Source organism: Halichoeres trimaculatus, unplaced genomic scaffold (genome assembly GCF_033239565.1).
Source record: "Halichoeres trimaculatus isolate MK-OKI-2021-1 unplaced genomic scaffold, fHalTri1.1 fHalTri1_scaffold_2, whole genome shotgun sequence".
In the NCBI taxonomy this organism is placed as follows: Eukaryota; Metazoa; Chordata; class Actinopteri; order Labriformes; family Labridae; genus Halichoeres; species Halichoeres trimaculatus.
The window spans coordinates 32,677,620-32,705,293 of record NW_027437180.1 but is presented as its reverse complement, the minus strand read 5'-3'; the positions used below and the strand labels follow the sequence as shown (position 1 = coordinate 32,705,293).

General features: G+C 40.7%; 1 protein-coding gene across 3 annotated transcripts in view; it reads left to right on the top strand.

Annotated features, from left to right (window-relative positions):
- The first annotated feature begins 4,600 nt into the window (after positions 1–4,600).
- Positions 4,601–27,674, top strand: part of atf7ip (activating transcription factor 7 interacting protein) — a 37,654-nt gene continuing 14,580 nt past the window's right edge. Inside the window, exons 1-9 of one of the 3 annotated variants that reach the window (XM_074665127.1) lie at positions 4,601–5,172; positions 24,497–24,549; positions 25,417–25,962; positions 26,106–26,157; positions 26,320–26,535; positions 26,911–27,089; positions 27,198–27,335; positions 27,421–27,492; positions 27,590–27,657. In XM_074665127.1, coding sequence (XP_074521228.1) covers positions 25,423–25,962; positions 26,106–26,157; positions 26,320–26,535; positions 26,911–27,089; positions 27,198–27,335; positions 27,421–27,492; positions 27,590–27,657 — 1,265 coding nt within the window. In that variant the 5' untranslated portion in view covers positions 4,601–5,172; positions 24,497–24,549; positions 25,417–25,422. Of the gene's footprint in view, positions 5,173–21,112; positions 21,203–24,496; positions 24,550–25,416; positions 25,963–26,105; positions 26,536–26,910; positions 27,090–27,197; positions 27,336–27,420; positions 27,493–27,589; positions 27,658–27,674 lie in introns of those variants that run through there. The other 2 variants (XM_074665122.1, XM_074665125.1) reach the window with 2 other exon arrangements.

The following is a 27,674-nucleotide window of genomic DNA, read 5'->3' as shown; positions in this document are numbered from 1 at the left end:
CTAATGAGGAATGATGTGTCTCTAGAAACCAGCTGTGTGTTTATAGTTGCATGTGCATCAAAGTGCATTTTAGAATCACACAGGGAAACCAATATTGATTACACAGGTGCAAGAGCAGTGTAAAAGTAAGCCTAGGCCAGAGTGTCTTCTGCTCAAACTAAAGCACTGTGCCAATGTTTGTGTTTAGAGACATCCTGAACACTTCATCAGAGACATACTGTGTGTCAGTGTTTCTTTAAAATCATCTGGTGACTTGGAGCAATCAGAATAATTTTACGCTAAAACAATGGGATGATATATGGCTAAAGTAAAAGCTAAGCTTGTAACCTGACTCTTTGTTAGAAAAAACTTCATTTGGGAGCTTTACGGTAACTCTCTCACACACCCGCACACGCACACACACCCCATCACAATGTAACTCTACACCACCATCCTTTAGCCAATCCTAACATTCTGCCATCTGGTGAGCTACCCCCACTGCAGACAGCAGCATATCATCTGCTGCAGCAGTCTGCCATACCTTCAGGATCTGAACCCTGCCTTAGGGACTTGACATGTGCAAGAAAACTTGTGGCCTAGCTCAAAGTTTTAGTCACTGCCTTTGTGCAGAAGGCTGCAGATTATCAAGTTGTAAATAGACTAGAATCCTTAATGTGGAGCGCATTGCTTGCTTTACATTTAGATAATTTTACAAATTAGCAAGATAACATATTTAGAATCTATACTTTACACATTTATGAACATATCCCTACAACCCTTTGAATGCATTGTTCATATTGTTCGTATTGTGCTTATCACTACGTAGTGCCCAGTTTTTCTTTGTGGCCCTTTACGTTTTTTCCTTTATTAAGGTTATTGTTACTTGCAAATATAACAAGACATCATCTGTGTAAGTGGAAATCCAGTTGACAAGGAATCTGTTTCAGTGCAACTTGAGGACTTGTACTGACTGCTGACACTTTGCTAAAAATCCAGCTGTTTAAATCGGCTTTCATTTGGTGCTTTTAGTGTGGTTGCAAAGACTCCTGTCCCTAAAAGAGGAAGGGGTTAAGGGAAACGCAGCGGTACCCCAAAAAATATGATCATACCAGATTAGGCAAAGACTTTGCTTCATGGAATGTGAGTATTCTTCAATACAATGACGGAAATGTATTTACTGGACTGGCCCTAATGTCATTGCCGTGTCATTTACAGAATGAAAACTCTGAGCCACTAGGGAATCTTGCCCTCATTTGACCACTAATCCTCCATGAATGGTTTCTTAACTTTGTGTAGTAGAGAAGCAGACTGCACAATGAAATTACTTTTTCAAGGGCCAGAAATACATGCTTCCTTCAGGAAATATCATTTTGCCAAGTTGAACAAAAAAGGTACCATTAAGGACTGTCTTTTCATGATCTGGTGCTTCAAATATGATTATCTTGTCAATGTCATTAACCTGAAGTGTGAGCCACGAAAAAAGATGACAGGAGCACATTTGACTAAGTCAAGCAAGTAATTTATTACAATAGGTGTGTTCAGTTTGTAACATCAGCAGTGCATGATTTAGGGGTGTGAACAAAATGTAGTGAGTGTTGCTGAAGAGTGCATAACCGCTCAAGTCTCTGAATAAATAGGGCAAGCTGGACTGGCTTAGGGCAAGCAAGAGAGACAGAGGCCGAGGTAGTGGGAGGCTGGCTCTAATCGAGGACGGAGCACAGGGCTTAGTCGCACTATATCCAAGAGAAAGCAACCAATCAGCAGCCTGCACTTCAAGGAAACACAAATTAGCACAGCCACCAGCGTATAAAGACAAGCTGAGCCCGTCATGTCTTCAAAACAATATTTTAAGAACATGGGGCCAAAAGTTATTCTCACTTCTGTTTGACTTTGTTCAAGGACTGAATGTTCTGATAATGAGGAATTGTAACAAAAGTTACCCTTACTGGTCAGATGGGGGCACTGTATAAATATATACTGTGAGAGATGTTTGGAGGCAGTTGGGAATGTTATGGTGTTGATAAAGAGTAGATTAAGGTTTTTGGTGTGACAAGTATCTGCATTTAATGATCTTGGAAGTTTTTTATCTTCTGAAATGTTATTGAAATAATCTAACGCATTTATGCCCCAGGGAGAATGTAGTTATAGCATTTATTGCAGGGTTTCAAACAGCCACCAGTTAGATTTTTAAATCTGAGCACAAACATTTTCACTGCTACGTTTTGCTGTCAGGGGCATGTGCTTTGTTTTACAGGAGGACTTGAGTGTGAGAGATGCCAATGGTATGCTCTACACATGCCAATTCAGCGGTGATGGAAAGCTGCAACAGTATTTGAATTACAATGTGCGACGTGTGTCTGTGTGTGCTTCTGAGCTGACAAGGTTATCTCTGAGTAATGAGCAAACTGATGTGAACCCTCTCGAGCAGATTCAAGTAACACATTTGAAAGATCACCTTAATTTTCAGCCATTTCTCAGCCAGACGCAAAAATTTACTGACTCTCAAACTAAAATACAAACCGTCAACAAAGTAACTGCTTAGCTTCATAATTCAGAGATCATTTCTTTCGTACCACACCCATGCCTCCAGGTCAAACTTCACACTCTCACCCCCTGTAAATTTCTACATTTGCAGCAGATGTTTAATAGTCAGTATTGGGATTTGGAGATGATTAGTTAAGATCTAATTGTCAAAAAGTGCGCATTAAATGGAGTATTTGAAACATTGAATCTTCAAGGTCGAGCTCTGCCAAAGAGAGCTACACAGACAGTGTTATGTAACATGCTCACTACTTCCCCTAGATGTCAGTAGAACAAGCACGTGGACATTTTCAGTCCTCTTTTTATTTTCCTGTTATGATGCTTCAAATAACTACAAGAATGCAGGATAATTTTGAACTATCTATTTATATTTTATATAGTTTGCATTATTTTCTCAATTAATAAATTCTCCAAATTAAAGGGCTCCTGGTCACATATCAGTGATTTTCAGAATTATAGCCATGACCCTGCAGTATAACATAGCATTTACAAGCTTGTACGATGTTTTCTTAAGCATATTTTAGTATACATAAAAACTCAAACATTTCAAATCTTAATACAAATTACTGCTAATGTGAAAAGCCTGCCCGATACCTCTGTGTTGACTAATGCTATTAAAGGCTACATTTTCAAAGCTTTTCTCAGTAAGGAAAAAACAAAATCAAGACACCTGTTTGTTCTTTGAATGCGTGTTTTTTGTGTTTTAAAATGCTACATGCCTTTGCAGAAAGTTGTCATGTAACATAAACTAGGAATTGTGTGTTGTATTGAAGCATGGTGTTTATCTACTGTTAGCAGACAGAGCTAAGGTCACTGGTGCTTGTTTGTTCTCGTCTTTTCCTGTGGCTGTGCAGCAGCCAGTCACAAGGCTTGACAATCCTACTGAAGAAACAGTTTTTTTTTTGGCTTTCTCTACCATAAAGTCTTCAAAAAGTGTAGATTGTGGTCAAATTTATTATTTTAATCGCTTTAGCTCTCTGTTTTGTGTGACTGTCGAGTTTGTCAAGTTTTATTGCAAACTGTGTTCATGCTTGTTATAAATGCATGAGAGATTTCCAATATTCCCTCTTGTAAAAAATAAAGAATACCTGGGGGTATCTGTGACTGGATTATCATCTTAATCCTGGGTGACAGGTAGACTATACATTTGATGTGGGATTTCTATTCATTGGTAATTTTGTGTAAAAGAGTTGCTAAATTTCTCCTTAGGAACTTCAGCTTGTCATAGTTACACTGTGTCAGGGTTAAAAAAAAAGAAAGGAAAAAGGTTATCAGGCTATATGACAGTCTTTGCTTCGCTTAGACTGTTCCCTTGACGTAACAGCGTTTAACAGGTCATGTGTAGCCCAGCTGAATCAGTCCACACCTTTGGATTACAGGAGACTCGCCTAGCCTTCAGGCTTCTTTCTTTCAGAGTAGCACAGCGGCCCCTGCCTGGTGTGCCAAAGTGTGAGAGAAAAAGGGAGCAAAGCACAGACGCACAGACCATGGGAAGAAGCTATGACAGTGTTCCCACATTCAGTGGAAAGGTGTACTTATTGACAAAAACATTTCAAGCCCAATGATTTAGACAGATCACCATGACTAGCCCTCTGCTGGTCTTCTTGGGAACTACAAGTTTTATACACAACTGAGTCAACAAAATGGCTGACATGTGCTCATGCAGTGTTATGTCAGAGACAGTCTGAAAGAAACTTCAGTCCATTTCAGGAATACTATGTTTTTTAAGTCCTCCAAATAGTGCTAATATTTGTCATTCCTTTCAAGCTGTACTAAAATGCTTATATTTTTGTCAGTTATTTTACAATAAAATTAGGATAACACATTAAGTTCCCTCTCAATGTTAGGGAATCCAAAACATTAAAGATAAGTCACATACAACTCTTCTTGATTTTTTTTTAAACTAATTTACACACAAACAAACCACTGCTTGTAGTTTCTAGACCATTTTTCAGACTGTTCTCCTGACTCCTCCTCCTCCTCGAGGTAACCCCTCTCCCAGCTCCGCGATATCTGTCTGTCGCGGGCAAATCTCAACCCCTCCCTCCCGCCCTCTCCATGCTAATGTTCTGCTCCCCGTTGTCCCTCGTTTCAACCGTTGGCTCTGTGCGGTAGTTCTCACCACACTGCTGTTTGGTCACTCCAAGCAGAGGTGCTCCTGCTCTATTAACCACTCGTGATGGTCATGCCTGGTCAGTCATACCAAGTGTGATACCACGTCCTGGAGCTGTTCATACCTACCTTTAGCTGCTGACCTCAAACCGCAGCCTGTCGAGAGACTTAGGGAAAGCAAACGTTGAAATCGCGACGTTTGGTCAACGCGTTTGAGACCGTCTACAAACCGCCTCCTACCGTGACGTGGGCTCTTGGTGGATTTTTGAGCACGAAAAGAGGAGGAGTCAAACTGTGATCGAAGGAGGAGACCAGTCGGTAGAGCTCGCAAATGCTCTGCCCAATTTTTGTGGCACAGCTCAGTTGTCTTTTTCCCTTCGTTTTATGTTAAAACTGGTGGATTGACACCACATCCCAACCATCAAGGTTGTTCTTCGGAAGGTCCGGAAGAGGTCGCGAGCGGCAGGAGGCGGGGCAGAGGGTCTGCTTCGCAACAACGCCGACAGTAGCGGGAATAACGGTCGACGGCGTGAATAGTCGGTGAGTCCTGGTACTGCAGCTAGCATGCTAGCTTTAACCTGCCATTTCATTTAATGCAAACTATGCATGTAGCTTCACTAAAATCGGCTTTTAATTTAAAACACTGCAATGATGGATAGTTTTGTTCTGTTTTCTATTTTTTTCATTGTAGATTGACTGTTTTTATTTTTTTGTTTTACTTAGCCAAAGCAGCAACCGCTAGAAAGAACAAACTTAATGATCAGACCAGTGTCTGCTACAGACTGACTTTGAAATACTGCAAAGCACATACACAAAAAGAGCAACTTTTTCAGCAACGATAATCATGCTCACTGCCTGATAAAAATATTATTGTATGGTCAAACAAAGACACTTGCTAAAATATTGCACTTTAAACTGTTAGCTGTTACTGTCACCCATAGATGTCATGTTTTTATTTTTAATCAAAGAAGGTTTTTGTTTTTATTTTGCTTTTATCGTCTTTGGTCTAAATTTGGAAACGACAAGTGTGATTCTACAAGCGAATGTAAATTAGCCAAAGATGCTAGCAACTCATTACACGTACAAGCTAAGATCTTTATTTCTACTGGGATGGCTTTCCAACTCATTCTCTCAAACAGTGTTGCAAGTGAATGTGAATGAAATGAATGGTTTTCTGTTCATGACATTTGACCACATTTTAGTGAAGGAACAATTGTGTCTTGGATTTGTTTACCTAGCATGACGACTTTGTTGTTTTGTCCCTAAAGGAAGCATCATGGTACTCAAAGGTCACCTTTAGTGAATGCAAACACTAAAGACAGATTTTTAGTGGAAAGTCCGCACAGAGATCTTACATTATACACAAAGTACATAAGAAGTTGCTGTTTAATGTCCTACACAAGGCTGGAATTATTTTGTGATCATGGATTAAACACTCTTCATTTAAACAAATTTGCAGATGATTTCTTAACTTTTTTGCCCACTAAACATTATTTAGAAAAAATCCAGATAAAGTAAAGATGAATCTCCTACTCTTCCTATTGAACAGCACACCCCTCCTGGTCAAAATGGTACAGCCCAGTAATTTTCCATGCACCATACTGCCCTAGAATGTGGGTGGGGCTTAATGTCAATGACAAGAGCAGTTGAGCAGCTCTTGTCTTTTTCTGTTAAGTGAGTTTGTAAATCAGAACAAAATCTGTGATTTCTTCATTGTAGCAGTGGTGATGAACACAGAGTTGACCAGCTTCATATAGCTGCTCTGCCTCACCAATCTCACAACCATAAGTCATTCACAGTTAAAAGATTTTCACATTCTACAGTGTAAAGAGTGTCAACATTTTCATGTTTTTCTTTCTCAGTCACTTAAATTAGGTTACCTAAAGCAAGATTATTCAGTTCTTCACCTCCTGGGCGCATGGTACAGCCCTGTTTTTTGTTTCACCTCCCCCACTGCACCCAGTGGCTGTGCACACATGGTGCATTTGCAACTCATTACACAAGCTGTTTTTTCCGCTGAAGGGGAAGCAGCCTCAAAAGGCTCCACCTACATTTTCCAAAGCCTTCCTGAATATGTTGAAGGTAGTTTATTTCTGCTGAGCTAATTTTACTTTTTACATAGCTCACATTAAAATAAGTCAATAAAATGTATTTTTGATGGTGTACCATCTGCACACTTTCAGAATGAGCAACAGTTCATAAAATCTAGGAATAGGGATATGCCTGGTTGTTGTCCAAATCAGGAGACCTTTAAATGCCCTTCATGACAAGAAAAATATAGATTAAATATTCTACTTGTGATAACTTCCACATTGGGTCAAAATGGCTTCAATGTCGAATGTAAATCAGACGTAACTTTTAGCTGTTGACACATCAAATAATAGTTTTCTACACAGTTACATCATATTGTAGTTTTAAACTTGCTTTAATTAAGCAACATGAAAAACACAGAATATCAATCCTATCACAGGATGATGTCACCTCTATTACTCAGGATGCTGAAAAGATGATTCTTGCCACATTCTTAGTAAATGACGCCAGAAGTGTTTGAACTTTCTATATATGGTCTGGAATTATATTTTTTAACACCAGCTAAGCTTGATAGAGCTTCACCGAAGAGTTCTCCATTCACATTTTGAAAAACACTAAATTAACAAATTCAGAAACATTTCAGTACATTTTATTGATGTATGGCTGTATTGTGTATGCGTTCTTTGCATTATGTGCATCATGCTTGGTTCTCTCACCTTCACTTGCACATGGCTGTTTCATACTTCAAAGAGAGATATGTCTGCTCTTGTTATGTCTTGTCTGTTATGTTTGTAGAAACATGAAGGGGAGGCTAAGTGCCTTTGATTCCCCTTTGTATTGGGGCAAAATGTGATGGAGAGTGGTCGGTCTGACCGTAACAGTTAACATGTCTCAACAGCACTGTATATAAATGACTATCCTGATGTGTGTTTCAATGTTCGGCGTCTTGCGATCCTGACTCACTAATCTGATCCTTTACCAATTTTGCGATATTTTAGGGTGTTATGCCTAGGTGACGTGAAGGTATAACGTTGTCTAAGAGTCAATTTAAAAAGGCTATACACATTAACACATACAAATATCTGCACCTCACTTTAAAACATTTTAAATTTTACATTTTCACCTATGATTCGGTTGTACCACAGCTAGGCTGCATGAGTACCACCAATTGGGTACCACCAAATTACATCATACACAGATAGCTGCTTCTCCTAAATAATGACAGAAGTCAACGTAAAGGTGAGGAGGACATCAAAATGATGTTCAGCAGAGCTTGCAGGTTTGTTTGGAGCTGGAGTAAGCAGAGTGCACTCGTGTTAATGCACATTGTGAGTAGCTATCAAGCCTCCTGTGATGTCACTGAAGTAAAAAAAGGCAGTAGTTGGCCCTGTGCTAGTGGGACAGTCTTGTTGCGGTAGGATAGCTGAAGTACCATGCAGTAATTGTTGGCGCATAGAGACTGACAAAAAAACATCAGTGAACAGTGAAAACCATTTTGTGTTTACATGCCTGACCCTGCAAAGCTCCAACATTCAGGCATCATGGGAGATGGTGAGACATTAATTATTACTACACCATTATGCTTTAAAATCTCAAAACAGTTCCTCTATGTATTACAATCTGTAAGGGCTATGCGCATGGTGCCCAGAGAATTAATTGCCAGTCAAATAAAATATACATCTTTAGACCATGTTTGGTACCTTTGAAAACTGATGTAAGTGTCATATTTGGCACCGTCTATTAAAATAAGAAGCACACTTTGTTGCTGAGTGTGTGGGTATCAGGAAAACAGTGTCAGGTTAAAAAAATGTTAAATACAGAAGTAATTGTGTGATTAAAAAAATGTCAAAAAATCTTGGTCTTTTTTCAGGCCATTGTGATCTAATCTTAAGATCCCATAATCTTGATAAAGAAGCTCATAAGTTTTCACTGGTTTTCAATTTCTTGTCAACCTCTCTTAGCCTGTAGGAACCGGTTTAAACCAGATTCAGCTGGTTTCTGTGCTGGAAGCTGATGAGAGTTATAGAAACATGATCAGCGTACGGCTTGCAGTATCCTGTTCCTACTACTGTGCAGTGCTAATAGTCAAAAAGATTGACAAAATAGATCATCATAGATCATAATTATAAACATTTATGTCCTTACTTTTATTTAATGTTTACTACAGTTTTCCTGTTAATGTGTGCAGTGCCTCTGGCACTCAAAATTTAGTAGATTATCAATGGTATGTTTTTCACTTTAATAATATCAGAGAGATTAGGGCGGGAATAAATGTCTTAGTGTAAGTGTATGTTCAGGCTTGCACATAAGCAAACCTCCACCCACTCACAGTCTTGTGCATTATCCTTCAATGTGTCTGATCCATTCATCTTGTGTGCAAGTCCAGTGGCTGAATTTGCAGTGCTAAGGTTCCAACTGTGCAATATGGCCCTTCTTATTAATATATACCCCCATTCAGATATGCATGTTGTCATGTTGTCATGTTGTTGAGGAGCCAACGTAATGTCTGTCACATGTCTCCGTGTTCCTGAGGTTGCAAAATTAAAAAGTTGTACCTCAAACAATGCATCTCAATTGTAATGTATATTGTAGGATTATAGCAGCAAATGTTTAAATATGGGCTGACGAATAAAACGTACATTCCTTGGTCTTAGGTGAGGAGCACTTCTGTAAAGTATTACTGAAATTTTCTCTCTAACAATTTGTATTGGTTTTAAAACATGTGTAGTGTGACTGAGGGATGTCCTGATCTGCATTTTTTGGCCCCCCCATTCAAACACGTTTTTTTTAAATATTATTTAACCGATACCGAACCCCTTCTGATTCTTGGGTTTGCAGAGATAAACTTTGTTGAGTGGAAAAATTAGAAGAGTGACACATTTTTGTTTTGTGTTTAAACAATAATGAATACTGAAATGCTATCGCTGAAATGTCTTAAGTGTATATGTTCTATTTAAATTAGTCCAGCCAGTTTTGAAGTTAAAGTCATCTGATCTATCGTATATTAGGGATGGGTATCGATTAGAAATGGTAGCCTTAATTCAGAACTACGCCCTTGTTGATTATTTACATCATGCTGGAGCGGCTGGATCTTGTGCCAATGTCACATGACGTGCCATACCTCAATCACGCTTGTGAGTCAGCTGTAGAATTTCCAAGACAATGGCGGAGAGATCGAAGCAATGGAAAGCTTGGCTTTACTTTACAAAATACAGCACCAACCATGAAAAAGTGCAATTTTTGCAACACTGTGATATAGGGCTGCAGCTATCGAATATTTTAGTATTCGAGTATTCTACTGAAAATTCCCATGGATTAATCGAGTAATCGGATAAAATACATTTTTGATTAGTTAAAGAGTAGTTATTTTTCAAATGAAAAATTTTCTCTTTAAGAAATAGAATTTTCTGACACAGCATGTCAGTAAGAGCACTTGCTTTGGTAGCTCCAAAATTTGTAAACACACTTTAACACATTTTTTGTGCCTTGTACATCTCATCAAATGTTGAGGACCCAAATGGCACCCGTTTCGTAGAATGACCCATTCGTCTCCAAACTCCAGAAAAGAAGCTAGATTTGTTGCTAGTTGCTTAAGATGTGGCTTGAGGGGTCTGAAAACTCTTAATATGGCCTCAGCTCTATTTGAAATACTACTCTTTGATCTTTTTTAAAATTAAACGATTCGAAGCGTAGAAAATTACTCGGGTATTTTTTGTAATCGAGTAACTCGAATCATTCGAGGAATCGTTTCAGCTCTACTGTGATATAAATACCAAAAGTGTTTTATCATATTTATCTATTTTAAACTCAATAATATGTTGTTGACACAGAAAACCTATAAAGCCTTTTTTTAGTACACAGAAAATTTGCCGGCGGAATTGATAAGAGGATGAATTGAATCAACAAGCGGGATCGGTAATGGCATAAGTATCAATAAAGTCATCACTACCAACCCTGTTTAACAAGCCCAGTGGGATACCTCCCCTGAACTTGTGTGCATGCAATACAGCAGATGCACTGAACTCAACTCTCAAGAGGTGGTGCAAGACTACCAATGTAAGTATTAGGCACTAATGCGACTATCTTATGTTTTTCCCCTTCCGTTGAAATTGTTATTATGCCACAAACCGAGTTAAAACTTAAACTGACCTGAATCATCTGAAACAGGAAAGTAAAGGAAACAATGAATCCAGTGTATCCTGTGAGGCTCAGCAAAAACACGGTACAATTGTCTACCGCGTAAGTCATCACATTGTGTTTATATCGCCTAGTATGTTGTTAAGGATGGTGTAGTATGGCTCCAGTGAGGCAGAGTGTGAAGCTAAGTGTCAGAATGGCAGGACAGGCTGTGGAATGGAGAGACAGCATAGACCTGCATCCCACCTTCTTCCAGAGCTTTTCAGACACTCTTTCCGTGGATATTTACCCATTCTTTTAAATCCCAGAAACAGCGTTACAGCCTGTCTTCTGTTGATAATCTACGCAACACGCTGTTCGAGAATGGTTTGGTTATATTGAACGCCTTGATAAAAGATCTTAGTGCATAAAAAGGCGGTAATCCTGCAGTTCTCTTCCCGCTCTCTCGCTACTGAACAGACTATAAAAAAATAGTTTGCTGCAACTTGTAGTTGGCAAGAATTGGTATAATGTAGTTTAGTGCCAGGCAGTATGAGAAATGATTTCTATCAGTATATTTGTTGATACTGAGGCAGTGTCGCAGTTTATAACCATATTTTTCTTATTCAGAACTGTGCACTGAATATAGTTGCAATTTTAGCAACTCTTGCTGATTACGCACACAGTGCAGTTACCCCAGTAGTCTGTGCAGCATAGACTGTCAATCTGTAAGTTTACATGCTGCCTCAGAAATCAAACTATAAGCTTGGCCAGCACAAGATTGGGGAAGAATGCATGTTAACAGGTTAGTCTAGCTGAAATCAAACAGAGCATAGCTCAATTGACACACCTGGATCATGCAGTTGCTATCGGACAATGGTTGGATTCTGCAGTTCTAGGTACGCCTTGGCATTCAGTCGGAAGAGGAAGCAGATGACCATGATTAATAGGGTCATTGCACTCACACAGTATATGGCTCAAACACAACAAAAACAACAACATTGCATGTACTTGCATAAAGCTTTAGAGAGCTACAGCTGCATCTATCTCAGCCATCGTTAGAATTTTGCTTTCTTTTTGAGTGAACCAAAAAAAAAACAGTTTGATGCCTACTGCCTCACTTATTAAAAAGTGCCATCAAGGGATAATATTATCAGTCCGCCTATCGAAGCGGAGTGAGAAATTCTCGGCCAGAGGTCTAATTTTCTTTTCTGCATGTACACGCAGACAGGACCAGATCCCTTGCTGTTGCTTTAGCTATAACCTCAGTCCCACTGCTGCATGCATGTAAATGATAGCCTTCACTCACTGAGCCCAATCCTCTAAAGCATGGGACAGTTGATTTTGTTCTGAACTCTCCTGGGCAAAAAGCTTTACTCTGTGTTCCTGTATGAACAACTTGATCAGGTTTAGCAATGAGCATGTTCTAAGTACCATTTGTTGTCATTCAGTCAGGTTTAGCCCGTGGTAGCATTCAAAAGTGGTTGGTACAGACAGATCCACTGCCAACGACCACTGACTAGCCAACCACCTGCTGTTGGTCATTTGTTGTTTTAACTAAACTAGCCCTGGCCATGGACTCCCCATGACCACCGGTGTGAACCACGGTGCCTGGTACCAAGGTGTTAACATTAGTCGTTTAGGCATTGGGGCAACCATGGCTCAAGCTTGTTTGAAAAACACGTCCCGCAGATTTTCAGCTGTTTTGGGATCTGGTCATTTTGAAGGCCAAGTCAACACCTTGAACTTAAACCCAAGGCACCTTTAGAGGTACACAAGGGCTCAGATGGTGACGCTTATTTGGTTTAGTGTTGTTTCTTGTCAGGACTGCTTGAAAGGTTACTTTAATTTTACAGGATGGATTTTTCTTTACCAATTTGATAGATGTGCCCTCATAACTGCAAAATGGTGTGTTGCCTTGTTGCCTTTTCAATGTTCTGTTCTCCATGAGAAGAGTGGATTCAGCAGCAGGTATGTTGTAGACCCAAGGAGAAGTCAGACATCCCTCGTAAATGTAGTTTGTTGTTATAGTAAAGAGAAATATGATTTGGCATCAACTCGGGGTAATTTATTTTGAAAGTCGATGATGTCGGAACTTTCTGTCTTGCTCAATCTGTTCTGTGCTAATTGATGCCTGGGCATTCTGAACTGGAGACAGTGTGAGTTGGCCATAGACTGTTGAATAAATGGGTGTAGTCTCTGCTACTTCACCTGTCTGTTTTTGAAACAAGGGCTTTGAAGGAAATGGTCAGCAAGCTTTGAGCTTACACACTTACAGCTATAAAATGCCGTGTCACTTTGACTGTGGCAACTTTTATTGCCTTACAGCAATGTACACGAACAACAGTGGTAACAATGGCAAACTACCGTGTTGTTTGTGGTGCTGACTCGCCAACAAACAAAACAGGAGAAGTGTTGCACTGCTTCTGCTGTTTATTAGCCGTTGGCCGGACTTCTACTGGTCTGTGGTGGGCTGTGTCTCTACAGTTACATAGCCAACTTCTGGCATACTACAGCGTTTTCAGTCTCTCAGCCCTTCCATGTAAATGCTGTTTTTTCACTGTGTTTTTTACATTCTCGGGTGAAATGTCATTTAACTGGACCTTGGTCAGGTAAGCTGAAAAAGAGAAACCCCGTGTGTGCTGTCAGTGTCATGCTTATTTCTGCAGTGAAATTAGCTTTCTTTGCTCGGCGTGTACTTTTCCGGTACTTTTGGAACCAGCCTTAAAGGGACATTCTATGAACTGCAGATTTTGTACTTCTGCATTTAGATAGACAGATAAGAACTTTGTTAATCGCTTTGGAAGGTTCCTTCAAGAAATTCAGAATTTCCTCATATTTCTAGACATGAGCCTGCCACTTTAATTGACTTGAGCCCCATTTCCACAAGCGGTTTGGTTCAGTTTGTCTCGGCAAAGCATGCATTTTACAGCGTTTCCACTGACTAATCCCGGGGCAGACCCCAAAATAACTAAGACAAGACTTTCCACTTTTTGGGACCCTTCTGTAGGGGTGCCAGACTAAAACAATCTGATCCCAGAAGATGGAGCTGCAGTCTGTCGATTGGTTGAAAGAATCGTCACTTACTGTGCAACAGCGGCTGCATTTCTCCTCGCAGCACACAGCCTTCTTGCAACAAAACTTGATTGTGCTTTGTAACAAAGAGCCACATGACAATCACAAAGAAGACGAAATGCTGGATGTGACGAAATGCTGGATGTCTACGATATTTGTGCTTTGTTTACTGTGCTGCCTTATTCTTCTTTGTTGGATTTATTAACAGGGTACACTGTATCGCGCTGCTACAGCATCATGCTCTTATTTAACTCATGCATCAATCAGCATCTGGCTTACACGCCGCCTACCACGAGGGGGCACAGTTAGCTGTGGAAATGCAAACAGGACCAGGCTTCACCAAGTCAACCCATACTTTACCGACCCAAAGTAAAATCTCAGATCCAGTGTCGTGTCATCACGACCAGAAAGCATTTTGTTATGATTTGGCTGTCAGTGTTTGATTTTTTTCTTCTAATTTTAGAAGAAACATTACTTAAAATATTATATTATGCAGTTTTTCGTTTGCATAATTTTTTTGTTGAGGGAAACAAAATTTTGTTGTATCGCAGCCCTTCGGGATCATACCAATAAAAGCAACACCTAACTAGGGGGGTAATATTGAACTGGAACAAAAGCGGGAACATCGGAAGCTTTTGAACGAGACACACATTTGGGATGTTTATAAGTTATTTGGTTTCGCTATGGTCTCTTTTTGCCGGACTTCGGCACCTAATAAACAGCAACAACAAAGTATTAATAAACAGTCAACAGTGTTATAAAGAAGGCTAGTTTTGTCCCAGATTTTACCCTTCCGACAAAAACCTGTAAAGGCTCAATTATGGGATGGAAGTGCCAGAATTTCCTGGCGTGAATTGGGTTCCTCCCAATCTGCTACATGGAAAAGTTGGTCTGTTCAGACTAAAACTGATAATTTTAAGCATCTTTGATATTTAACGCTCTAAATTTAAGTACAGTTTGACGCACTTAGGGATGGGTACCTTTCACATTTGGAACAATACAGTAGGTAGCAGCCAGGTACTAGGCAATCGGTACAGATAATCAACGGTACCAATATTCAGTACATTTTTGTGTTTATATGGTAAAAAAGGTATCTGTTTAGTGATAAAATATGATTTTTTTTCTTCTCGATTTAACTTATGTATTCTTTACTATATAATCTTGCAATGCTGTGTTCATATCCAGCATGGGAAATCACCTCCGTCACAAGGATGCATTTAGGTACCTAAACATGGTACCTTTTGATTTTACGTGAATCGGTACCCGGTACTTTTGACAGAATTTCGCCGCTTCCTATAAAAGTACCTAATTCGGTACCCATCCCTAGATGCACTATGAGAAAGGCAGAGCGCACACTTTGGAAATTATCACACTTATCAGCCAATTGGAACCTAGCATACTTGAGTGGGTAGCACAACAAACAACAAACAAATAAGAGATGAGAAACGTTAGTTTACGTACAATAATAGAAAAAGACACTTAATAGAGAAGGTTCAATACCAGATAAAAACATTTAAAAAAGCGTAAATCAAAAGATGTTGATGTCAACAAGGGGACAAAGTAGAAGGAAAATAAAACTATTGTTTTATTAAGTATACGTTGTATTTTGGAAAATTCAAACAGCTTTTGTCTCTGGGAGTGAAACAAAGGTTCTTTTCTGCTGTGACTGCGTTCTGCTGTAGCAGCCATTTTGTGCTGTAAGATTCTCTGCAAGCAATCCATCAAAGCAAAACAAGTGGGGGAGGGGCCAGTGTAGAGTAAGCTAGGCGGCTGATTACTCCAAATCAGTGAGTACGAGTGCTAGCTGTTTTCAGTGACAGTTTCTCATATCATCAGGATTTTACAGATTTTCTGTTCTCATAGCAGACTGCATATGGTGCAGGGAAGAAACCAGCAGCACACAGCATTCAGCTCCTCCTTTTCATGGAAACACTTGTGTACTTAACTTAGGAGAAATGAGACATTTTCATGCTTCATCATTATTTTAACCTTGCTAAAAAAATTCTAACAGCTGAAGAAGAGTGAGTTCCCATTTTAAAGCCACAGTGATCCTATGTGAAAGGAAAGAAGGTATTCATTACAATGTTCCCCAGTTCCACACGGGCGTAACCACTGATCAGTCTAGAGAGCTTGACGTGCTAAGAGAACGTTGTCATTGTCATTCTCTTCTCTAGCTCCCTCGCTTGTTGGTGAAACCACCCCCACCCTGCTGTAATGGTTTAGTCCGTGCATAGCTGTAAAACTCCAGACTGGGGCTGACTGCTGGTGTGGGGGATGGGTGTTGGCGCTCTCTGTGAGGCTTGAGACTTGAGTACTGACTGTGTGCTAGCTAAAGCTGATGCAGTCTGACTTCTTGTGAAGTTACTCCAAAGATGGTGCCAGAGGTTTTTGGTGTTTGAAATAACTAAAAGAGAGAAACTGCATGCAGATATTTTGACTCTGCAGTTGACCAAAATGTTTTTATGACTCTTTCTTCAGGGAACGCTGTGAACTACATTTATTATCACTTGCTGTGTTGTAAAGTCAGCTAATTAATATTTAGCCTTTTTTAAGCTATGAAATTCCTCAAGAGCGCATGGCTAAAGAAGAATCACCATGTGCTTGCTTTATTCAGAAAGAACCTCTTGGTTTTGCCCACCTCCCCCCTCCCTCCCTGTTTTTCTTCCCTTTTTTTCCTTCTATTCAGCTCTTGCTAGTCTCCTCTGTTTGACAAGACCAGAGACAAAAAACAAATCACGCGTTCAGTCTTTCAGCAGTTGCAGGATAAGAATAAGTGCTTATTACTTTTATTATCAAGCATGAAAAACTTCAATTTGACTTAATTTTTGCACATCTGATTTTTTCTCCAATAGCTTTGTCCACATGTCATTTCTCACTTTTACACTCATCTGTATCTCATCTTGACCCAAACGAGAAGAAAGATTTGTCCAGCACGCCCCTTAGAGAAATATGTACAAGAAAAATCAACAAGACATGTCACGAATCAGATGTCGTGTAGAATACCTCAGTCATGGCTTCATCTGGAGTAAGCGGCACAGTGGATATGAATCAGGTAGATGGCACATGATGCATATTTGACGGGCTGTGAATAAGAGTACCATGAACTGCAGTGTTAGCAAATCTACTTGAGCAGCATTTTTAACAGTGATTAAGTTTAAATTGACAAAGGTCAGACAGACTGTAAATCTGGCGTCTACTTGGATAGGTAGATACTGCCCTAGAGCTGTTAAAAACAACCACATACTCATGAGTCTTAATTTTTCTCATCTGGTTTCAAATAATCTTTTATTCCATCTTCTGTTGATTCTGATGTTGGGTTTTTTAGTTTAAATTCCTCTGTCAAAACACTTGTATGCCTCTTACTGCCTGTATGATCACAAGAGAACTGAGTCTCCCTCAACATGATGAGACGCAGGCTGCTCCCTGCCACAACTTGCAGTTTCCCCTCCCCTTGACTAACATGTCCTTGAACTGCGATCAGAAACTGACGCCCTGAAGAGGAACTTTGCGTGAAACAAACTTGTAAACATTTGTTTGCTGGCTGATTAAATGTAGGTATGCATACCCAGAATCACTTCCAATGTGGTTTGGGATCTCAGACCTCAGTGCATACCTACTGTGGCTTGTGTGTGATCACACTTGGACTTGGACTCGCCCCCTTGTGACTACACACTAAGTACACACGGTAGTTTTAGGTTTAGCTTGAGAGTTGAGGACCCTGAGCTACAGACACAGTCTTGAGGTCAAAGAGTTCTCGAAAGGATTCGTTTGGGGAGAAATCTCAGCTGGGACGAGACTGAACCTGGTCTTCATGTCTGTATGCTCTATTAGGCGGAGAGTGTTTAAACCAGACACAACAAAGATAGGACATCATCTTCAAACATATTGTTAAAAAGCTCTCACATTTCTTGCCCGCGTTGCTGAAATGACTGAAAGGTGAAACATATTGAAGTCTATGTAATGGATTGCTATTTCTTAAAGGGGCGTCCAAATTTTTCTCCTCTTTGATATGTGCTTTATTTAGTAGTTTTGTTCAGGAGGAAATTTAGTGACATCTATGTGCAGCAACAAGATAAAACCGTCTGTGAGGAGTGTCTGTGTGGCTGTGCGCTGCAGACCAGGTGGCCATTTTAAGTTTCACTGGATCCAGATCCAGATGCAGGGCAGTGAGGGTGGGGGAGGGGAACGCTGCGCACTGTGCGCACTAATGTTGGAATGCAGCCCTTGCTCTCACTAGCAGAAATCTGTTTGTCTACTTATTTTGAAGTCTCTGCAGAGTTTGGGATCAGATAGATCATTATTTGGAGTGTGGTTGTTTTTAAACACAGACCAACAGCACCCTCTGTGACTGACTGTCAGCTGAGGTTCAGGTTCAATGGCATCTAGCTGGAGCACAGTCGACAAGGAGTGAAAACCTTGTTGACTTTAGAGTCCAGGTTATAGTTAGCGGTTCATCTCTGGAGGTTTAGGGTGATCTGATTCGCTCTGTGAACTCTCCAGCCACAGTGCTCCACAGTGACCACAAGGTGTGAGCTCTCTTCAACCACAGCTACACTAAGCCAGGATTTAGCTCTAAAACTCTAACATGCAGATCTAACATTCAAATGAGGTGGTTGAGAAGTGAGCTTTTGTTCAGTTTTCCCTCAAGATCCTTTAGGGTATGGAGATTTCTGCAGATAGACGGATCTTTTTTCCTTTAGGAGGCGGAGTTTGTTAGAGGATCTGCTCTGGTCTGTGCTCAGCATGCTGCTCGCAGCAGCGCTGGTGGCCATTTTGTGTTTCTGCACAAGAAGAAAGAGGAGCAGAGCAAAAACATTTAGCAAAGTGTCGCTTACCCTCACAACTTGTCATTTTTTATTGAGTCAGGTGAAGGTTTCTGATGAGAAATATCTGTCAATACATGTCAATACAAAATGAGTTTTCACTCTGATACTTCTCCAGTGCAACAAGAATCTGTCATATTTCTAGATTAGTCCAACCAAAATAGTGCTTTAAATCAAATATTTAGCAGAGAATTCACGTTGGAAACTTCTGGAGAGGAAGTTAATCATGATCAGGTGTGTTGTCTTTGTTCCTTTCGAGTGAAGGCACACCCCCGTGACAGAATGGTTTGGTCTGTTTAACAGCAGCTCTCCCTGCTGTGGGGGAGGGTGGGCGGAGAGAGACTGCTCACAGGAAAGCTGTGCTCCACTTTCTGCAGGTCCTAGCTAGCAAGGGACTGTGAGACTAGAAAAGCGACACTTCCTGTTTGACTAATGGAGAGGGATTGAGCAGTTGGATTTTTATTTTTCCCGTTCTTCCCAGATGAAATATAAATCTCACTCACATCAGATGTAGCTAACAATCAAAATTGTTCATGTTTCCAAATCAGTGTTGCTTTTCATAAAATGAGTCTTCTCTCAAGAAGAACATTAACAAGAGTACTCCCATTAAAACACAAAGAGGCATTATGGTAACTTTTTCTTGAAATTCTAAAAAGAAGGTTTATGAATCTAGCGTATAACTGAGCTATGATTGTGGAATTTTATTAAAACTGATTTTAGATTTCATTTAACTATTTTTGCTTTCAAACCCCACCCCCACCTCCTGTGCCTATCACAATGGTTCAGTCCGTGTTTGACTTAGTCTGTTCCAGAGAGTGAGACAGAGGCACTGCTGTGTGTGTGTATGTGTATGTGTGTGTGAGACAGAGAGAGAGTGAGAGAAAGATGGGGGAGGGTGGGTGCAGCTGCCCCCGCACTGAGTGTGCTGTGGGTGTGCAATTCAACGCTGGCTGTGCGCAGCTAGCTAGGCCTACACTTAAGAGTATGTTCTGCCGTTTTGTCATTGAAGATTTTTTTTTTTTTTGGGGAGAGTTCTAGTTAGTTGTCACTTTCAAAAATGACCTTACTCTAAAGCAAAGTAGCTGCCTAAGGAACAGTTGTTGTTTTGATCTTCTCCCTTTTTTTTAATCTATCTTGTAGATTATTTAACCTCAAATACACGACCATTGTTTTGATTTTTGTGTGTATCGGGTTGAGTTTTCCACATTTAAACACGGTTTCTTTGTGTCCTTTGTAACCGGTTCATACTGGCTAAAACTCGCCCTACAACATAGGGACAGTCAGTTCCCAGAGAGAATGATGGACACTCTTTGTTTAATCCATCGGCTTTGAAGTGTCATTGAAAATAAATATTTTACAAAGCCTGATTTATTTTTATTTATTAGTTTAGAAACGGTTCATAGTACTATTTAAAAATGGTTGCCAAATAAATTTATCCTTGCTTTTAATTGACTCCAGGGTCTCTGGTCACATGAATGTCAGACATTACACAGAGGAAAAAAACCCTTTAGATAGACATGCTAAATATATGTTACCTTAAATAACTTTAACCAAGGCAAGTTGACAGCTCATCTGACAGCAAAGTCATTCACTGACATTGTTTAGCCTTTTATTCAGTGAAGGGCTCAGTTAGCCTTTAGCATGATTGGTGCAGGTTGCTGATATGAGATCATGCAACAGCCTGAGTAGAAACCCCTGCAGTCCTCAGTGGGTCAGGCTGTTTAAAGGATTGTAGGCTGGGGCACAGCTTGTCCAGAGCACCATATTGTGTGGATACATTTGAAATGTGTTTAAGGCTCAAACAGAGGCAAGAAGGAGCAACAGTGAGAAGGTGCTCAACTCTCGACCTAAACAGACCAAACATGAAGACTCAGCAGTGCACTAAAGTGGCACTTCTGTTTTCACTTGCCCTTGACCTTTTTTTTTTCAAACATGTAGCTTTCTTAGCCTTGAGTGTTATCATAAAAAAGCCCCCCCCCCCCGTCCTCTATCAAAATGGTTTAGCCCAGGCTTGCTGTAGCTTTCCATAACGTGGACTTTTTGTGCTAGAGTTGGGGGATGGGTGTTGCCAGGCAACAGTATGTGCAGTCTACTTCCCCTCTGCCTGTGCGCTGCTAGCTAGGGTTGATAGTGATGAACAGCACGCTCTTCTCGCAGAGTTTGACTACACATGTGGTTTAAATTTGATTTTAATGGAAAGGTGTCCTGAAGTTAATAGATGTCCCCTGAAAGAAAAACAAACAACAACCTCAGTGTGTGTTTTTCACAGTAAACATCATGGCACCCTGCTGAGCCAGTACTGTTTCAAAGGGTTTAGTAAATATCCATATGAGGCTCATGTAGGTCACATGCTCTTTAAAATACCTCCCCCTGTTGGGAGCGAGATGGACTAGTCCTACAAGTCCCTCCTCCTTTCTTTTATGTTCTCCTGCCGGCCTGTGAGCTGCTCCTGCTCCCACAATCAACAAATACATGGAGGGCCTCAATCCCACACATCCTGCTGAAGGTGGACGTTTCTTTGTTTAGTAAGCATGTTTTACACTTTAAACTTTCATTTCAATCCAACTCAGCTTTTGGTTAGTTGTGGCTGCTTCATTCTCTCTTTAAACTGATGATGCGCTCACATGCTGCTCTAGCAAATCTGCAGATGTTGGATTTGTCTTTTGAAACGATCAGATTATTTTAAGACAGTTCATAAACCTGGGAGTCTGCTGTTAGCTCTGATTGCGTTAACCTTCTAAAACGAGGAGTTATTTAATGAACACACCTTTTTCAAACAGTATACACACACACCTTTTGGCTCAGTAGCAGTGGTTACGAACTTAACATTAACTTGTTGCTGCACATCAAAAATCTCAGGATCGCTCCCCTCATGAAGGAGCTGTTGTCACTGAGTGCTTTATCTGTGGTGGGTCAGTGTGTGCCATGTCCAGGTGAGAACTATGTGACTGAGGTGTGGTGATGTTTGCAGAGGATTTGGGAACTCTGTCATCATCCCCAAATTTGTAGAAGTCTTTATGCAGATCTTAAACAGAAACCTCGGAGCCCGTTAAACAGAGTGTTTTTGATTTTGGTTAAGTGTGATGTTGCCTGCAGAGTCCACTGTCAGTCTGGGTATTTTGTACTGCTGGTTCAGGTTTGGAAAACTGGTTGATGGTCTCTTGTGCAAGAGCCATATTCTAAGCTTCGAACCATTGACTTGGAAGAGCTGGTGCCAGGATAAGAGGAGATGGTACCTTCTTTTCACATAGATCCCATGGGTGCTGCTGTACAGAGACCAATGCAATTTCTCAAATCAGTATTGCTTTGAGTGTTTGATCAGTCGTCTTCTGACTAGATGTTCCTTTAAACTGTGCCCTAAACAAAATCCACCAAGGAGGCTTCAACCTGACTCCTCCTGCCGCAGGCCTGACTTCGTTGTCCTGCTGTCCAATCAAACAGAGGAAGGGAGGAACAAAAAAGAGAAAGATAGATATTAAAAATTGGAGGGATTTGATGAGTTGTTAATCTTACAGTAACTCCTCCACTTTGAAGATGATGAAGCTTTTAAAAAGTTACCTAAGGTACACATTAAACATCGCAATCTGTGCGTGCTCATCTGACTCCAGGGATTCTCTGTGCAGCTCTCCAGGTCAGGGTTAGCCAAGCACTCAGTGACATGACTGCAGCCTCACATGTAGCCAGTTTCTGAGCGACTGACACCAGCCTGAAAAATAGATTTAAGACAGTCAATTTTTTCTTAGTCATATACTTATGATTAAATTTTGTTTTAACAAAGTAACAATTTTTGTAAAAAACAAACAAACAAAAAAAAAAACTGTCTTTTACCTCTGTACAAGAGAAGTAGCTGAGGACCAGGTAAAGCATGCAGTTAAGGTAACTTGAACATGAAAGAAATCTGACATACAAATATTTTGACAACTTTTTTTTTGCTCATTTCACATTTTTAGTTAACATTTTATGTTCTACTTTGAATTCATTTGATGCAAATTCTCACCTTGTCTCAGGTGGATTAAGGAGAACAATTTGAGTACAGTGGTGCTGTAACCTGATCAGTCTGTTAGAGGATCCAGCTCAGCTAGCTACTGAGAGCTCACTGTGGCAGCACACAGAGCTGTCGGCCATTTTGAGTTCTGCACAGAATCCAGGCGCAGTGAATGAGGCCATGGAGTGGGGGAGGGGGACGGGCTATGCGCAGTGGCAATAACATTGGAATGTGAAATGCACTAGTGGTCGTGATTTTAATCCACATCGCTCTTTGTGTGTGCAGATTTTTGAGTGTCATGCTCCTTTAAGGTAAACATGAATGAAAAGTACAGAAAAGCAGGAATTTGTTGGTAGCACAGGAAGTGGGGTAGCTGTGCGCCATTCCTCTGTGTCCTGCTCAGCTTTACAGTGTAAAGTGCACACTCAGTCCAAGTCAGCCTCTGTGTTTCCCGCATATGCAACGGCCTTACTTAGCAAAAAAAACAAATGGCTAAATTTAACAAGGCCTGTCTGACTGCTCCGTCCACTGCAGCCACGCACAACAGCAGTGCAGCAAAAGTAAACCTAAATTATACAGCAGGGTAAAAGTGTAACCAGAGGGTTGCTTTAACCAGATACGATTTGAGAGATAGTTTGAAGAATCTGCTTTAAAGAAACAGATAGAAATGTCTTTGCACAGGTGGAAAGATTTCAAACTTTGGAGTGCACTGCAAAAACTGAAATATTATCAAGTGTTTTTGTCTTATTTTCAGTAGAAAATTCCTTTTTAGACTCAATATGAGCCAAATTCATATGACCAATCCAGAAAAATGTCTTGTTTCAAGTTATTAAAGGACAAAAATGAGGTCTGAATTGCTCGTAAGCAGTAAAAAAAATCTGCCAATGGAACAAGAGAAAAGTTACTCGTATTAAGACATTGTTCTAGTCTCAAGGAAATTTTCAGGCAATTTTTTCTTGTTCCAGATCTTTTACTGGTTACAAGCAATTCAAACCTCATTTTTGTACTCTGATAACTTACAAGACATTTTTCTGGATTGATAAGTTGAAAGTGGCTCATTTCGAGTATAATAAGACAATTTTTACTTAAAAAAAAAGACAAAAACACTTGATAAGATTTTAGTTTTTTGCAGGGTGGTTCATGCTTTTAGAATGAAAACACATGCAAGACAAGCGGTTAACTTGTTAGGCAGTCTTTGTAAGCTGTTAGTTGGTCAGCATTATGTTGGTAAAGTGGTTTGGTGGGAAGCGGTCCTGCTTTTTACACCTCGAGACATTTTGTGGAGGGCCGTATGTTTGTGTGTGCTGGTAAGCACGTCACGACTTTTTCGGGGTTCTCCAAATTTGCAACGTGAATAGCTAACTGTTAACAGCTGTTGTTAAAAGATGTCGGATTTGCAAAAGCGTGGAGCAGTTGGAGCGAAAAATGCTTCGAAAAGCTTTGCAATGAGTGTGGAAACATCAAAAAAAGGATGACGTGAACATGTCTTCAGGCTTCAGGCAGAATACTAACGCTTTTACTCACTGTTTGTGAATAGATAAGAGGTCAACTGTTTAAAACGATCTCAGCTTCTCTTCTCTACTCTACATCCATCAACATATTTGTTCATACTCTTTGAATAAATAAGCAGTGACCCCAAAAATAACCATCTCCTTTTGAAGCCAAGGGCTCTGTCATAGCTCAAGGGATAGACATGGACTGCTTAATGTGGATGAGCTAAATTTATGGTTACACTTTGAATTCCATGGTCTGCTGATTTCACACACATTTGAACTCGCTTTAACATCAACTACTTAACACACGTTCTCTAAATATATCCTTTTTTTTCTTCCAGGTTATTGAAGAATTCTCTGGTAAATCGATGACCAGCAACCAGTCGAGCTGAAGGTGAGTTATTAATAGATGGTTTAGGCTGCACTGTACATCACAGCCCATTTTCTTGTTTGCTAATAAATGTAACATGAGATTTTTACTGCAGCTAAGCACAGCCTCCTGCAGCACACAGCTGTAATCCTTCACCACTTTTCTACCTCCTTTAAAAGTGGCTCATTTTTCACATGTACACATATTGAGTATAAGAAGAGAACTAGCCTCCACACTACTGTGTTTGCAGAATTCAATAGTATGTACGGACAATCCTTCATGTTTTGCTTAGCCCTTTGCTGCTGCCAACACAGCCTCAGTTTGGCCGCTCTGATTCGCTGAGTGCTCAGCCAATTGGAATGTGGGGGGATGGGAGGAGGGTTGGGCTGCTGCTGTTGTTAACTCAAGAGTCTTTCTGTTCCCTGGATCGGGCTTAGGTAAACATGAGATCCATGATTAATCAGAAAACCAGAGAAAAGGGAATTTGTCAAAGCATTTAGGCTTTTCTGCTTGGCATGATTCATGCCCTCCTAGCTCACTGAGAAGTATCCTCACAGCTGCCTCTGCAGGACAAACACAGCCATGTGTGACCAGGATGTAGGAATCTGCTGGATTTGGTTTGATCAGTAAAAAAAGATCTGTAAAGATCCGGCTGTTAAAAGCTGACAAGTCAGGTTTGCAGATCCATGTGAAAGAGGAACCTTCTAGAAAAGAACAAAGAAAGCTACAGGGCTCTACAGTGACCTCCAGTGGTTTCTCTGAAACTCTGCAGCCTTTTTTTAACTGTCAGTGCGTTAACTTGGAGAACACAATGCTTATATTAACTCTTGCAGAAAAGTTTTGTTCTGAGTGCGTATTTGATGCATCTCATCCCCTCATGTCCCTCCACAGGCCGCTATGGAAGTTGTTGTGAACGAGGAAAAGAAGAAGATCTTCCGTGCAAGGAAAACTATGAAGATAAGTGACCGCCAGCAACTAGAGAGTCTCCACAACACTTTGCTAACAGCTGCTCCAGGTTTGTCTGAAAGATCATCTCCACCTCTGATGAACGGCACACACAAAGAGGACGTTCCCAAAGCGGAGGACAAGGAACAAAACAACGTTTCTGGTTCGAACTCTCCCCGCGAAGCATCCCCTTCCTCTCCGGCTTCTCTGAGCTCTCCTGCTCCTTTCCTGTCCCTAAATCTGTCCCCTTCCCCCGCCTCTTCACAAAGTCCCACATCCAAGGATGACGCTCCAACTTCTCCCACATCGCCATTCCACTCTCTAAACTTTGAACTGAAAAAGATGGAGGGAACAGAGGAGGAGGAGGAGGAAGGGGGTGAGAAGAAAAGTTCACCCTCCTCAACAGTGGAGTCCGTTAAAGCACCGTCAACAGAGTCCAAGGAAAATCAGGAGAAAGGCAAAGAAGCCGTCCCAGAGAAGACAAAGCAGAAGGTAAAGCTAAGAAATGTTACACAGCTGTTTCTTTCTGCAGTCCCCTGGATAAAACTAGTTTTGTTCACATTGTAAGGTTAAATGTTAGGATGGGGTCCAACAAAGCTTTTGGTTAATCAGCAATTTATTCTACTCTTTTTCAGGAGGAACACACTACAACAGATGAGCCGGCTGGGACTGAAGGCGCCGATAAAGGTGGGGACTCAAGTTCATCTAAGCCATCTCCGGTGTCTGGCTGTACAGAACCAATGGACACTGATAATCACACTACAGAGACTGATGACTCAGAAACCCCCAAAGTACAAGAGGAAAAACCCTCTTCTTCAAAATCTGCCACTCTTTCTCCGTCTCCCCCAGCTTCATCTTCTGTGGATTCTAAACAAGAAAAGGACATCAAAAATGAGGACATTAAAGAAGAAGAGGAGGATAAAGAAGAGGACAAGAAGAAAGACTCAACGAGTGAAGTAAAGATGGAGGTGGAGTCAGTGAAAGCTGAGCCCAAAAAGGAAAAAAAGGATGTTAGCCAAACTACAAAGCCATCTCGGCCTTCGTCCACTCCACCCTCAAATTCAGGTTTGATTTATTTTGCTCAACTCAAAACTCAAGTTGAAATCAGAAAAAAACAGGAATGCGATGGATATAATGACACAACTCACGACTTGTTGACATTTTGTCCCAGCATTGACTTCGGTAAAAGTTTAGTTGAAGCTTCAGTCTAAATAAAGTGGGTGTGACTGGGTGTGTTTACAGCTTTGCTCACTGATTTTCACCAAAGTTCCACCTGGGTTTTCTTGTTTGAATTTCTTTGCAGTTTTGTCTCGTGTTCAGTCTCAGAATGACTGTGTCTGACCTTTAATTGAAAAGTGCCCGAAAGAACACAACATAACACAGCATGAAGAAAGGCTCACATGGGGTAATAACAACACTTTGTTTTTGTACCTCCTGCAGCGCAAGAAGAGAAGGGCTCCACTTCAGGACTGAAGCGTACTCTGTCAGAGGGTTCTGAGAAAGACGGACCAGCTGTAAAAAGGGAAGGGAAAAGGCCCAAGGTGGAGCGTGAAGAGCTGGAGGCACAACTGGAGCTTAAAATCACTGCAAATGCTGGCAGTCACCACAAACTAGAAAAGGTTTGTATACATCCTGGTTTTCCTGAAATCTGAGCCGAGTAAACAACTCTATTTTTTTAAACTTGACCACAATTTTGTTTTTGCTTCTTACCTAATCTTCTTCCTCAGATTGTGCAACAGCTGGTGGATGAACGGCTGAGGGTCTTAGAGCTGACCATTTTCGACCATAATTTCAAAGAGCTCAAGGACAGGGTAGACAAAATCGACTGTGCCACTAAACATCAAACAGCCATAAACACACTCCAGGTAAACAAATTATAAAATTGATGTTTTTAAAGGCAGCTTTTTGTTAAAAGGCACCAATCTAAAAGCTGCTCTCTGCTAATTTTAGGCCAAGATCGCACGACTGGCAAAGAAATTTGGAGAAGCCAATCAGGCGTCGGAGAACAAGAGGAAAACTGAGGTAAGAATTATGTATCTTTGTGTTGAAGCGCATGCCAGAGACAGATTTTTGAAGAGGTTTTTATCAGAAATGAAAGTATGGTGTCCCACTTTCACAGGCGCTGGCGGCTGCTGCTGCTGCAGCTTCCAAGACTGCAACTGTCACAACGAGCGCTCAGCCTCAACGGTAAGTTTGCCCTTTGA